The 13,669-nt window shown below is 43.8% G+C and overlaps 1 protein-coding gene across 1 annotated transcript in view; it reads left to right on the top strand.

The window, feature by feature from the left end:
• Positions 1-13,406, top strand: part of CILP2 (cartilage intermediate layer protein 2) — a 41,691-nt gene extending 28,285 nt beyond the window's left edge. Inside the window, exons 5-8 of the mRNA XM_069964403.1 lie at positions 305-577; positions 1,457-1,565; positions 10,555-10,712; positions 10,801-13,406. Coding sequence (XP_069820504.1) covers positions 305-577; positions 1,457-1,565; positions 10,555-10,712; positions 10,801-13,181 — 2,921 coding nt within the window. The 3' untranslated portion in view covers positions 13,182-13,406. The remainder of the gene's footprint in view (positions 1-304; positions 578-1,456; positions 1,566-10,554; positions 10,713-10,800) is intronic.
• Positions 13,407-13,669: the final 263 nt, after the last annotated feature.

Raw genomic sequence — 13,669 nt, 5'->3', positions numbered from 1 at the left:
ATTCTGGGCCATCAAATCTGCTGCAGATCTGCTGCAAATTTAAATCTGCGCCATCAAATCTGCTGCAGATCTGCTGCAGATCCTGTACATGTGAGCGCACCCGCCGGCGGTGCGTTCACACCTACAGGATCCGCAGCAGATTTGATGGTGCAGATTTGATGCTGTGTTCAGTTATTTAAATGAAATCTGCTGCGGATCTGGTAAGTGTGAACGTACCCTTAACCTGTTTTGTTGCTGTGTTGTATAATGTGTATTACATAAAAATAGAAAACTAATTCCTTTTTGCCTCTTTTTAATAACTCAGAATCATCATGCCATGATTGCATATGTGCCAATCATACCTTGGTGAGTAAAGTTCAAGGTACACATGGATATGTCCAGCCCAATGCCAGTGTTTTCTTGAATGGCAAGATCTATGGCACAACCGATCAGTATGGGATGTTCACCTTGAAAGGTGTCTGCAAAGAAGTGTACAGAAATATCACAGTGACGATGGATGGATTTTCTACTGGAAATTTACAAAGCTGGAAAACTAAGCCCAATATTTCTTATTTTAAGGCTGTTTTAAAAAGATTAGGTAGGATATGGATATGGATTTTTTTTAATAATATGATATGCTAAACTATACTGGGTTAAAAATGTAAAAAGTATGTTTACAGTTATGTACCTACAGTCAAAATTGGCTTCCTATCCATGTGTGCAATGATTGTACAACTATCCTGCAAGTTTAGCTAATTGTGCACCAATGTTCAGTTAGTTTCTAGGATGAGAATTAATTAATTAAGTATTACTTTACATAGGGTTGTTTTCCCAGCCACATGGCCACCCAGATTATCTTGCTCTTCCTTTAGGTACTCAAGAAACAAAAATGTCTAAGTTACTTCTATTTGGAAAAAACTCAAGCCTTTAAGTACTTATCAGCTGCTGTATGCCCTCCAGTCTGACACAGTGCTCTCTACTGCCACTTATGTTCATGTCAGGAACTGTCCAGAGCAAAAGAGGTTTCCAAGGGGGGTTTGCTACTGTTCTGGACAGTTCCTGTCATGGACAGAGGTGGTAGCAGAGAGCACTGTGTCAGAATGCACCACTTGCTGCAAGACATATAGCAGCTGATAAGTACTGGAAGACTTGAGTTTATTTAAAAAAAAATACAACTCTGCATAACTTTCTGACATAAGTTAATTGTAAAACTTTTCTTTCCAGGGTACCTCTTTAAACGGTTGGGACAAGTTCACTGTTCCCAGTGTAATGTGTAGTTTAAATGCAGATGATTAATTTATGTGTAATCCAGTTTTATAGAAACCCAACCAGAGTACTGTACATCACATAATGGCATACAGATGAAAGCACGACCTGCAAGTCGTAAGGGAAGATGATTAGTTTAGAAACAGGGCAGGGCTGGGCCAAATCTAATGTTTTCTTCTTTTACTCCGTATTTATATTTGCACATTTTCAGAAAAACCATACATTGTACTGCACCCATACTCCAAAATTCGTAGAGAAGGACACAAGGTGACATTGTGCTGTGAAGCTATTGGAAATCCAGTTCCATCTAAGTATTACTGGTAAGTTGTAATGGGAATTGCACAGATAAGGCACATAGCATAAAAACTGTAACTGTTATTGAAATTATGTCAATTGTTAGGGCAGGACTGTCAAAGATAAATGTACAAACAATACAAAGTAAAGGAAGCATCATACAAGTAATAAAACTTAAAGGGATTATCCAGGATTAGAAAAAGCACAGTCACTTTCTTGCAAAAACAGCACCACCCTTTCCCTCAGGTTATGTGTGGTATTATATTTCAGGTCCATTCACTTTAACCCTTTGAGGACCAGGCCCAAAATGACCCAGTGGACCGCGCAAATTTTGATCTTAGTGTTTCCGTTTTTCCCTCCTCCCCTTCTAAGAGCTCTAGCACTCTCAGTTTTCTATCTACAAGCCATGTAAGTGCTTGTTTTTTTCAGGAATAGTTGTACTGTGTAATGGCGTCATTCATTTTACCATAACATGTATGATGGAATTCCAAATATATTATTTATGAAGATATAAATAGGTGAAATCGTAAATAAGAATGCAATATGGTAACGTTTGGGGGGTTCCTGTGTCTACGTAATGCACTATATGGTAACAGCGACGTGACACTATTATTCTATAGGTCAGCCCGAACACAACCATATGCAGGTTACACAGATTCTCTAATGTTATATATGTATTTTTTTATGAAATCCTTTTTTTTGGCAATTAAATATTAATAAAATGGGCCTATTGTGACGCTTATAACGGTTTTATTTTTTCACCTACGGGGCTGTATGGGGTGTAATTTTTTCCGCCATGATCTCTAGTTTTTATTAATACCATATTTGTGAAGATCGGACGTTTTGATCACTTTTTATTGATTTTTTTAATATATAATGTAACATAAAATTGGTAATCTGCGCACTTTTTCCCCTCTTTTCGTGTACGCCGTTTACCGGTCGCAATGACGCTTGTTATATTTTAATAGATCGGACAATTACGCACGCTACGGTATATTATATGTTTATCTATTTATTCATTTTTATATGTTTTATTTATATAATGGGAAAGGGGGGTGATTTAGACTTTTATTGGGGGAGGGGCTTTGGGGTAGTGTAATAGTGTTTTGAACTTTTTTTTTTTTTACACTTTTGAAGTCCCTTTGGGGGACTTGTACATACATTACTTTGATTGCTACACTGATGAATGCTATGCCATAGACATAGCATTGATCAGTGTTATCGGCGCTCTGCTCATTGAGCCTGCCTGTGCAGGCTCAGTGTAGCAGATCGCCGATCGGACCGCATGGAGGCAGGTAAGAGACCTCCGGCAGTCCGTTTTACCGATCGGGACCCCCACAGTCACACTGCGGGGGTCCCGATCGGTAAGTGACAGGGGACTCCCCCTGTCACTTACACTTAAACGCCGCGGTCGCGCCGCGATCGCGGCGTTTAAGGGGTTAATGACACGCGGCAGCGCGATCGCTGCAGCGTGTCATTACCGGTGAGGTCCCGGCTGCTGTTTGCAGCCGGCCCCCACCTGCTATGAAGCGCGCTCCGCTCCGGAGCGCGCTTCATAGCGGGAAAAACACCCAGGACGTAAGGTTACGTCATGGGTCGTCTGGGGACAGACTTCCATGACGTAACCTTACGTCCAGGGTCGTCTAAGGGTTAATAGAGATGCTGTTTTTAGAAAGCAGCCCTGTTTTTAACCTTGGAAAACCTCTTGAAGGCTAGGTTCACATGTAACCTATCCTCAGCGGATTTTTTTGCTGCGAACCCGCTGCGGATACTTGCCCATTTACTTCAATGGGCTGACATACTCATGACATTATAATCCTGCTGTGAGCATGTCAAACTCAGTGCCATTAACCCCCGCGGCCTGGGAACATACTATACTGGGTGCCCGCTACGGCTTGCTTTGGGGGCTCCCGGCATCTTCCGGCAGTCAGACAATCAGTGTGCTGCCCCCATCTATAGCATACTGCATACGGTATAACCCCCTGCACAGCATCCCTTACACAGTATACACTCCCATGCACAGCATCCTCCATATAGTTTAGCCCCCTGCACAGCATCCTCCATATAGTATAGCCCCTTATAGCATTTCCCATATAGTATAGCCCCCTCTATGGCATCCCCATACAGTATAGCCCCCCTGCACAGCATCCCCCACAGAGTATACACCAACCTGCACAGCATACCCCATATAATATAGCCCCCCTACACAGCATCCTCCATATAGTATAACCCCCCTTGCAAAGCATCCTCCATATAGTATAGCCCCCTGCAGCATCCCCCATATAGTATAGCCCCTCCTGCACAGCATCCCCCACCTGCACATTATCCCACATATAGTATAGCCCTCTTTGCACAGCATCCCCATATAGTATAGCCCACTTTACAGCATCGCCCATATAGTATAGCCCCTCCTGCACAGCACCCCTCATATAGTATAGCCTCCCCTCTACAGCATCCCCCATAACCTCAAAGTACTGCCCCCTCTACAGTATCACCCATAAAGTATAGCCCTACCCCCCCCCCCCCCGAGGATCCCCCACATAGTATAGCACCCCCTTCACGGCATCCCCCATATAGAATAGTTCCCCCTGCAGTATCTTCCCCCTTGCCCCTGCAGCATTTCCTATATACAATTGTATAGGCCCCCGCTGTGCAAGATAAATAAAAAATAAAAGTATAGTCACCTTTGTCTATTCAGAGCCTGTTCTCCTACGATGTGGCGTCAGAGCCCTGAGCCTTCCTCTGCTTTCTCCAGCAGTCAGGAGTATGTTAAAAGTCCCGCTATTATTGCTATAACATTTGGAAAGTATCTTGATGTATACTGGTGATTTAAAGTGAACATGTGATGCCTTATTTGTTCTAGATGAACTTGGCATAGACTGCTGCATGAAAACAATATATTATGCTAACAATAATAAAAATATGATCTAAGTGACTAACAGATTATAACTATTTTTAAAGCGTGCAAATAAATGGAAGATGCAATCCAGCTCCTGTGAGATTAAAATCTTGTAATTTTATTTAGAACATTAACCCCTAGACGACCCAGGGCATACCTGTACGTCCTGGCGTCACTAGGGGAGTTCAGAGCGGAGCCGCGTGGCTCAGAACCGCTACGGTCCCGGGTGCCGCTTGTAGCCCAGGACCATGGCTATTAGCGGGCATGGTTCGATCGCCGTGCCCGCTAATTAGGTATTCAGATGCAGCTGTCAAAGTTGACAGCTGCATGTGAATACTAACTGCATCCAATTCCCTGGTGTCTAGTGGTTGGATGCCCCCCCCCCCCCCCCCGGGACGCAATCGTGGAGGGGCGATCCCTGGTTTCTGACCCGTAATGGCGCTGATTCCGGCTCAGCACTCTATTGCTTTCGGCTATACAGTGCCTATCTCATCTGGTTGCTGTTTTGTGAGCAGGCCAATCAAGGCCAGGTCAGCCAGCCAAAAGACTTGATCATGGGCGAGGCATGGAAGCCTCCACCTGTTTAAATCAGAGCAGGGAGGGAGTAAGGGGGCAGCATCAGCTCTGATTGGACCGGCGTCTCTGTACTCTGACAGCATGCCTGTCAGACAGTCTAGACGCCTCCCCACTTTCCAGCTGGTATGTTCATAACATAAAGCTGTAAGTGAGAGAGAAACATAAGGTATTTCTCTACTGTTAGTGGGAATCCTAAGGACAGGATACCCTAAGGAAGTGGACTTGAATATACTGGGTAGCAGAGGTAACTTAGGCCTCTGTACCATCTCTTTCCGGGATTCAAAATGGAGGTCGAACAAGGACCTTTGAATACTTCTAGGACCTGCAAATTGTGGCCTACGGCCCAGCCTAGATACTAGGCAGAAAGCTCCCTAGCTGATGGAGGGAAAGATTCAAGCACTATAGGGGAAGAGGATCACAGTGCCCACCAGTGTCCCACATAGTGACTGGCTAAGGTCTGAGGCAGACTGTCTCCACAACCCACCAGATGAAGCACAGTTACCCATTCAAGGCTGCCACTCTTAACAATTGTAAGCAACTGGACTGTACAAGAGCCTGCAAGTTAATCAGTAAAGGAGTTATTGTTACACCGCCTCCCTCCTTGTCTCCCTGTTGTCTGGTCACGTGCACCACACCATCAAGGGCCATATTGCCAGACAGTAATGTTTGTGTTGGCACACGGGTGAAGCCCCCTGAAAACCTCTACAGCAGCCCACAGAAGAAAAAGACAGGAAAGCGCAAGAGAGTAACCTGTTTCTGTGGAAGCCCTTGTACCCACCTCAGACCGTGACAAGTCTATGAGTAAGGCTGTGATGCACCACAAGGCCCAGCCATCCTGCAGGTACAGCACTCTCTTTCTACAGCCCTCAGTGCATCCCCTCATTCCAGAGCTCATAGCTACACACAGGAGAGGCCTAGCCACCTACAGGCCTTACAACCAGGACTGTGGAGTCAGTAAGCCGCAGCTTCTACTCCAACTCCGACTCCTGAATTTTATCAGGACCGACTCCAACTCCGACTCCTGAATTTTATCAGGACCGACTCCAACTCCTGACTCAGACTCCGACTCCTGGTCCTTCATAAATGGCCAGTCAGACAGCAGGGGAGTTATTTATCACACTGGCTCAGCAGCTTCTCCCTAATGTCCTACATGATCCTGGGGCGACTTCTGAGTGAATAAAGGAATACTGTATATAAAGTAGCATTCATGTCCTGAACTACTCACAAGACTAGATGGAGCAGGTGGTCTTTTCCTGCTGACAATCTTCTGTTTCTAACTAAATATTCACCATACTTAAGAAAACACTGCTAACAATGCCAGATACCTGTAATATAGAGGTCAGCCATAGTGATATACAGGGGGTCACACATAGTGATATAGAGTGGGGTCACACATAGTGATATAGAGAGGGGTCACACAGTGATATAGAAGGTCACTGTGGGGGCATGCAATAGCACACACACACACACACACACAGCCTGCTGCAGCCATAGCATACACACACACACACAGCCTGCTGCAGCCATAGCATACACACACACACATAGCCTGCTGCAGCTATAGCACACACACACACACACACACACACAGCCTGCTGCAGCCATAACATACACACACACATACACACAGCCTGCTGCAACCATAGCACACACACACATAGCTTGCTGCAGCCATAACACACACCACACACACATACACACGCACACATTCGGCTTGCTGTGGCCATAGCACACATACACACAGCCTGCTGCAGCTATGGTGCACACACACAGCTTGCTGCAGCCATAGCACACATACACACAGCCTGCTGCAGTTATAGCACACACACACACACACACACACACACACACACACAAGGCCTGCTGCAGTCATAGCACACACACACAGCCTGCTGCAGCCATAGCACACACACACACACACAGCCTGCTGCAGCCATAGAGTCTATTTTTAGTCACCTTGCATCAATTAACTGTCTCTGTCCTAATTAGCTTACAGGTGGTACAGCGGATAGCCCACTTTAGAAGCTTAGACGCAGAACAACCAGATACCACGGATGTGTGCACACACCAACTTCCTCTTTATTAAAAATGTTTCATTTTATAATCGCGGAACACAGGAGTGGTTACATAGTCACATGTATCTATTTGGTATAGCATGATTGGATAACCTGATTTTCAGATATAAATAGTATATAAAAGTGCGCAACGGATGGTTATATTATTGCATTGATATGGTATATAGCAATTGGCAAGCTGTCAAGATTCTTTTTGTCATCCAGAAAGAGGAAGTTCTGGAGGTCTGGTCTTGCGGTTTTAGCATGAGCTGTCTCGAGCTGTCTGGAGTTGAAGCATATCTGAATTAACTATTAAGACAAAACAAATTGAAATGTTTCTCTATAATCATAATCTATAATCAATAATCAATATCAACCCTGACAATAGCACACACACACACACACACACAGCCTGCTGCGGCTATAGCATACACACACAGCCTACTGAAGCCATATCACGCACACACATACACACAGCTGCAGCCATAGAACACTGAACACACAATCTTCTCCCAGAGAGAAAACACCACACTGAGGACAGAGGTTACTACTACGCTACTTATGTCTTCTCCTACTCCTTTACACATATTGCACAGGATATCTCCATATTACACTGCTGCTCATATACAGTCATCCAGCATCCAGGAAGAGAACAGCACAGATCTCCCCCCCACACAATGGACTCTTCCAGCTCAGAAACAAACTGCCAAATAGTGATCAACAACTTTCCCCCGACCACCCTTATGTAATAGGGCCAGAGTCCTATTAGAATGTTGCTCATAATAAATATTCATGAGCAAAACTTCATAAATAAAATTCCTATCAAAATTCAATTCTACAAAGATTTTTTTAAAGCTGAGTCGGAGTCGGTACATCTTTTTCCAACTCCATCTCCGACTCTGACTGCAGCCAAAACTAGCTCCGACTCCAACTCCAGCCAAAACTAGCTCTGACTCCGACTCCACGACTCCAACTCCGACTCCACAGCCCTGCTTACAACTTGTCACAGCCGCGGCGGCGTCCCGCGTTCCGGGCCGCCGCCGCGACCGCTTCCTGCCCCATGCAGCAGCCGGTGTCCATAGTCGGGGACCCGGCGCTGCTATCACCTCGGCCCCGGGGGGCGCCTCACCTCTCCACGCTCCTGTCTCCCGCTGTGCCGGCCGGCGCGCGCGTCCCCGCCTCCTAGGGCGCGCGCGCGCCGGCTGTCTCAGATTTAAAGGGGCAGTGCGCTCCTAATTGGTAGTTGCACCTAATCACTCCCCTATAAATCCCAGCTTGCCTTGTTCCCTGTGTTGGAGCCTCTACATGCTTCCCATAGCGTTTGGCCCAGCTCCCGGTTGTTCCTGTGTCCTGTCCGTTACCTGGTCCCAAGTCCCTGTTCCTGAGTCCTGTTCCCCTGTCACTCCACCTGTTCCCGTGTCCAGCCTGTCACGTGCTCTCTCATCTGCAGACTATTGCCTGTGCCATCTCCTGCCACGCCTCGCCTGCCGACACCAGCAACCAAGCCAGGGGTAGCGACCTGGGGGTCGCCTGCCGCAGCAAGTCCATCCCGCCTTGCGGCGGGCTCTGGTGAAAACCAGCGGCCCCTTAGAATCCGCTCCCTGGTGAGGTTTGTGTCATCGCTGGTGCCGGTCCAGTGGATCCACTACTCCGGGCGTTACACAACTATTACTATCATCATCCTCTCCTCACCCTCTCCCTCTCTTTCACACTTCGGCTTGCTGCATCACAGTATATACTGCAATGAAATGATGTAGTCTTGCATTTTTGTTGCAGTTTTCCCGCTATTTTTCCACAAATAACAGAACTTAAGTGAATTCACACATTTTTTCTGCGATTATGAAAGAGTCGTAGCAAAAATGGTACTATTTTACTGCAATTTGCAGTACAGGATCCGCAGCAGATTTGATGGTGCGGATATCAATGTAACTAATTAACTGAATACAGCATTAAATCTGTTCCATAAAATCTGCTGCGGATCCTGTACGTGTGAACACGGTATATTCACACACTTAGGTTTTTAATTGCAATTAATAATAGCTAAGCCAGGAATGAATTTGAAAAGAGCCTCGATCTTTCCTTATGACCTGTCCCCCATTTATAATCTGTTTCTGGCTTTGGCTTCAGTAATTGCAAGTAAAAACCTAACAGTGTGAACACATCCTTAATGTCCCAATAAAGATATATCTGTGTATATGACGGGGGATAGTCATGTAGGCTGAAGAAGCTGGTCAGAGGTGTTGACACCACTCAGGAGTGGAGGTGGAGCTCAAAGGAAAGATCTACACAGGCCTCCTGTGTCAGCAGAGGATGATACGTTGTCACAGGAGAAAGGGAGGAGCTGAGGACACTACAAATTTTGTCCTTCTATTTTCCATTTCCTGTCAGTGGTGAAGGGGTCAGTGGTCAGCATAGAAAAGCAGCTGAAGACAGGACTATTAGTGATAACATTATATTAGTAAGTTATATATCTTGGGGTTTTATTTAAATGGAATATTCTTATACTGGAGTATTCCTTTAATTAGAAATGGGCTTTTGCAAGGAATTCGCTTGGCAGCTGTACCAGCCACCATGGAATACTTCTCCCCACGCTGGAGAAAAGATATGCAAAGAATTTGACTGGGAAGTTGAGAAACGAAACAATTTAGTTGCAATTATCTACACAGATCTGAAGGAAGAAGCACCGGTTGAGTTGGGTAAAAGGAAATGGGAGGAGGAGCTTGGGTGATAAATAAGGCACAAAAAAAAAAGATATGCAAAGAACAAGCAAGGGCCCTAGTTAAAAAAAAAGTTGTCTGGGAAGAAGCGGAAACTAAAAAATATTGCAGGACAGCATCTGGGTGGTGGTGGTGGCGGGGGATCTAGATGTGTAAAGATAATACCATGCTGGTCCACTAGACTTGCGTTACCTGTGCTCCCGGTCCCCCACTGGTTTCTATCTCCTGATTTTTTGTGACATCATCACAGGAACTGCCGATCAGCCAATCTGTGACAGCAGTGTCTCACCTCAGTCACTGACTGGGTAAGTGGGAAGTAATTTTACATCCAAGAAAGCAGGAGAAAGAGGGGACCAGAAACAATGGTACAGGTGCTGCAGTAAACCAGGATGGGTGAGTATATAATGTTCAGTAGTTTTATACCACGCATACTGTTCTGCAGTTTTTTATATTTTAAAAGAGAAAGAATTATCATACATGTCATCAATTAATTTTGTAAAATTAATTGAATCTTCCTATAGCAGGCAGTAAGCTGAATTGTAAGTAGATGTATCCACAGTTAGGTGGGTTTGCAGATTTTGGAAGATACATATTTGTGGTCCACATGGTTATGAGAGGGTGTATTGATGAGAATAAGAAAGGTGCACCATTATCTATGGTAGCTATATATTAACAAAATAGTTTGTAGTGTGTACTTATACTGCTTAAAAATATGTTGAGTTTCTCTTCATAGGTTTGCCATATTTCACTTCATTTATTTCATTTACAGGTATCACAATGGTACATTAGTGGACAAAACCAAAATTAAATATGACAAAAGCCTAATTTTGCTAAATATTCAAAAAGCACAGGCTGGTACATACCAATGCAAAACCAGTAATGGACTGGGGGTTATCAAGTCTTCCATAGCCTATATAACAGTCATAGGTAATACACCAAAAATACCATAAGATCTTGTTTTTTTTGTTTTTTTTTATAGTTTTCTATTTTTTTATTGTATTTGTTTTTATTTTAGGTAAAGGTGAATCCAACTGTAACAAGTCCCCTCATGAACATCTTATCAAGCTACCAACTGACTGTCTACAAACTAAAACTGGCTCTTATTTTTACAATGTAGGCAAGTGTTCAAATTCCCAGTGTGCTGGTCATCTGAGTTCTGACCTTCAGTGTAGAGATAGAGTAGATTATTGTTGTGGAGTCAAGCGAATGAAACTGAAAGAAGTTAAGTGTCCAGGATATACTCTCCCAGTTATGGTTGTTCTAGAGTGTGGATGTGCCAAATGCATACAGCATAAGTTTTTGGTGCGAGGTCGGGTGACTGCATATGACACAGGGGCACCTCTTCAGTTTGGTCAAATTTTTATGAATGGAGAAAACATTGGCTTTACAGGTTACAAAGGAGAGTTTACCTTGGAAGTACCAGTTGGAACAAAGAGATTGGTAGTTACATTTGTAGATTCTCATGATAAATTTGTGGACGCTATGAAAGTCATTCCTTTAGATCCAAAAGGAAATACCATTTTCCAGGATATAAAAATAATGAGGAAAAAAAATCCAGTTAATCTTGAACCTTCAGTGACAAATATAATTCCCCTTGGAGAAGTTCTTAGGGAAGATCCAATTGCTGAATTAGTAATACCCCCAAACTCTTTTACTAGGATCAATGGAGAATCATACAGTGGAACAGTGAAGGCCAGTTTAACTTTTTTAGACCCCAGAAACATCAGCACTGTATCTGCTGCATCAAGTGATCTTAATTTTGTCAACAGAAATGGAGATCTCTCTCCACTCAGGACTTATGGAATGTTTGCTGTGGACTTCCGGGAGAAAGAAACAAATTCAGTGCTTCAAACTGGGAAAATTGAGGTGCGGCTGAATAAAGAACAGATAAAGATGCCTCAACATCTAAAGGAGATGAAACTCTGGTCTTTAAACCCACACACTGGACTATGGGAGGAAGAAAGTACTTTTCATATGGCAGAAGAGGGTAAGAGGAAGAAGAGAGAGGAACGATCGTTTCTAATAGGGCAGTTAGAAATAAGAGAGAGAAGACTTTTTAACTTGGATGTGCCAGAATTTAGGAGATGTTTTGTAAAGGTACGTGCCTACATGAATGAGAAGTTTATACCTAGTGAACAGGTAGAAGGAGTTGTGGTGACTCTTATAAATCTAGAACCTATGCCGGGATTCTCATCAAACCCTAGAGCTTGGGGTAGATTTGATAGTGTAATAACTGGAAGGAATGGAGCTTGTCTTCCGGCTTTTTGTGATGCTCAACAGTCAGATGCCTACTCTGCATATGTCACTGCAACAATGGGTGGTGAAGAGCTAGAAGCCGTCCCTTCTTCCCCTAAACTAAACCCTAATGTAATAGGAGTGTCCCAGCCTTATTTATCAAAACTTAACTATCAACGAAGTGATCATGAAGACTCTGCTGGTAAAAAGACAGCTTTCAGATTCAATATTGCCAAGCCAAACCCAAATAATTTTGAAGAGACAAGTGGTCCAATATATGCTTACAGAAACTTGCGAGCATGTGAAGAAGCTCCATTCTCTGATAATCATTTTCGATTTTTTAGGGTAGAGGAAGACAAGTATGAATACAATGTTGTCCCTTTTACTGAAACAGACTTGACCTCATGGATTGGTAGTTATCTGTCTTGGTGGCCAAATCCACAAGAGTTTCGGGCCTGCTATTTAAAGGTTCGGATACAGGGTCAACAGGAATATATGATCCGATCACGAAATGTTGGGGGAATGCATACAGAGACTATCGGTCAGCTCTATGGATTGAGGGACACTCGAAGTGTTAGGGATATGTCAGCAGAAGGCAGTTCAGCAGCATGTCTGGAATTCAAGTGTAGTGGAAAGCTTTATGATCAAGATTTACTAGATCGCACTTTAGTAACAGTGACTCCTCAAGGTAGTTGTCGTGTTGTTGAGGTAAACAGGCTTTTGGAAGACTACTTCAGACGCCATCCACCACTGGCTTTTGGAAATGATACTGGGGCATTTAATATGTTGGCTCCAGTTGATCCCCTTGGACATAACTATGGAATTTACACAGTCACAGATCAAAATCCAAAGTTAGCCAAAGAAATAGCTATTGGTAGGTGTTTTGATGGTACTTCAGATGGGTTTTCTAGAGAAATGAAATCCCAGGTTGGTGTTGCATTAACATTTCGTTGCCAGGAGAAACCAGTTACAAGAGAAAGCTTCTTCCAACGTTTGCTTAATAACCCAGGTGGAACTCTCAGTGAGATTCGACGTAGTATGCAGGAAAATGAACAAAGAGACACGTCTTCACGCATTGTACCTTATCCAGTATTTAGTTCTTTAACTTCTAGACGTAATAGGCAACCTATTGCCAACCAAAGAAGATCTCGTCAGCCATAGAAACAATGATAAATATAATTTAATGTGAAAGATTAAATGACTTATTGACCAAAGAGGAAACTTTGATTGATTTTGTTATACATTATTGATGTGTAGGGATAATTCACACAAACTAGTTTATTGTGGCAAAAAAATTGTGTGAGCCCTAAACTTTAGTTGAGTGTCTCTAATTTTATACAAAGGCTCAAAGAAAAAGTATTTTGTCAGATTGCATATAAATCTTACAGTAGGGGGGAAAAAAATCACAGCATTCTTTATTGGATTCCATGGGGGACATTTATGAAGACCAGCGTACTCGTATGCCGGTCTTAAATTAGGCCCTGCCCCAAACTGCTCCTTTGGATTCAGGCCTGACCTTCGCCTGCTGAACGGCGGGTGCAAAAATCTACACCTGCTCCTGAGCAGGTGTAGACTACTGCCATGATTTATGCCTGCGAGCGGGTGTAAATTATAGTAAATTAGGTGCAGGAGGCGGCCACACCTTCTCC

The sequence above is a fragment of the Dendropsophus ebraccatus genome, chromosome 3 (assembly GCF_027789765.1).
Source record: "Dendropsophus ebraccatus isolate aDenEbr1 chromosome 3, aDenEbr1.pat, whole genome shotgun sequence".
In the NCBI taxonomy this organism is placed as follows: domain Eukaryota; kingdom Metazoa; phylum Chordata; class Amphibia; order Anura; family Hylidae; genus Dendropsophus; species Dendropsophus ebraccatus.
This window is presented reverse-complemented; position numbering and strand designations above follow the sequence as displayed.